The sequence below is a fragment of the Myotis davidii genome, unplaced genomic scaffold (genome assembly GCF_000327345.1).
Source record: "Myotis davidii unplaced genomic scaffold, ASM32734v1 scaffold496, whole genome shotgun sequence".
NCBI lineage: Eukaryota > Metazoa > Chordata > Mammalia > Chiroptera > Vespertilionidae > Myotis > Myotis davidii.
Window position 1 is genome coordinate 1552788 of NW_006289398.1, and position 1528 is coordinate 1554315.

The 1528-nt window shown below is 50.1% G+C and overlaps 1 protein-coding gene across 1 annotated transcript in view; it reads left to right on the plus strand.

Moving 5' to 3' along the window:
* The window catches only part of LOC102756115 (chromosome unknown open reading frame, human C5orf42), a 91005-nt gene that overhangs the window by 15463 nt on the left and 74014 nt on the right, over positions 1–1528 (plus strand). The window contains 1 exon segment of the mRNA XM_015562602.1: positions 1365–1522. Within this exon segment, the coding sequence (XP_015418088.1) occupies positions 1365–1522 (158 nt within the window).

Below are 1528 nucleotides of genomic sequence, written 5' to 3' on the forward strand. Positions count from 1 at the left end.
GGCCCACCGGAGACGCTCAGTGACCATGTGTGAATGAGTAAAGTCTGAGAAAGGTGGTTGCTCGGTTTGTTTGTTTTTTTATATGAATTTTTTTAATCACAAATTGTGGTTAAGCTGGTATTTATAAAGTTTTCATTTTTAAAGTCAAAGTGCTGCCATCTTCATTTCTATAAAAATTAAACAGATTTTGTGTATGCTAATTTAGAACATAATTTTACTCAGATAGTTAACTTTAAAAAATATTTTTTTATTGCTTTCAGAGAGAGGGGAAGGGAGAAGGGAGAGAGAGAAACGGTGATGTGAGAGCAACACATCGATCGGCTGCTCACATTTGCCAGTTTTATTTTGAGGGAGTAAGTGAAAATCTTAGCAGTATGTATTTTCACAAAAATAATAGTCCCGTCATCGTATTCTCATGTTGTTGATTCCGTTTGCTTCGGGGAGGGTAGGTACAGACAGCTGGGGAGGCGGGCGCCACCCTTTGTAGTTAATCCCAGGCCAGGTTTGTAATTTACAAATTGAAAACGACGCTTTCCAACTTCCTTAAAAAACACTGATGAGCCAAAACCGGTTTGGCTCAGTGGATAGAGCGTCAGCCTGCGGACTGAAAGGTCCCGGGTTCGATTCCCGTCAAGGGCATGTACCTGGGTTGCGGGCACATCCCCAGTAGGAGATGTGCAGGAGGCAGCTGATCAATGTTACCTCAAATAAGCTATGGTTTTTTACCGTGTTGTTTTTTTTTTTAAATATATTTTATTGATTTTTTACAGAGAGGAAGGGAGAGAGAGTCAGAAACATCGATGAGAGAGAAACATCAGCCAGCTGCCTCCTGCACACCTCCCACTGGAGATGTGCCCGCAACCCAGGTACATGCCCTTGACCGGAATCGAACCCGGGACCTTTTAGTCCACAGGCCAACGCTCTATCCACTGAGCCAAACCGGTTTCGGCTACTGTGTTGTTGTTTTTTTGCATGACATGAGGAACACGAGGTCAGGAAAACTTCTATGTGTGCTCTCCGGAGCTTATGATCTAGTAAGAGAGATAGAGACACAGGATCGATGTGCACTGTGATCCCGCACTGACAATTATGAGCGCTCCTCTGCTTGTCCGACGCTTTCCTGACCTGCGTCCACCTTGACCTGCGATGCACTCCGCTTTGCCCCTGTGGCCTCTGCCCTTCTTCCCGACCCACGAACAGGGCGCATTCTGCAGTGGGTAGCTCTCCTGGTGTGAAGCAGTATGTTAGCCCGTGTTAGCTTCTTCCTTGCTGGGTGTGTGTAGGAGCTGCCGTGAGGAGTTGCCGTACCCAGGTGAGGAGCGGAGTGGCCACGCGTGTGTGACGGCGTGTTCTCCCCCGCGCAGGGCCGGCCCCACGGTGCGTCCCCCTGCAGCACGCCGCCGTGGCCAGTGCGGTCCGGGAGCAGGGCCTCTCCCACGTGTGGACCGTGGACTACGCCCTGGAGCTGCTGCTGATCGGCGGCCTGGTCCCGGAAGCCGTGTGGCTGGCCCGGGAGCTCGGGGACTGG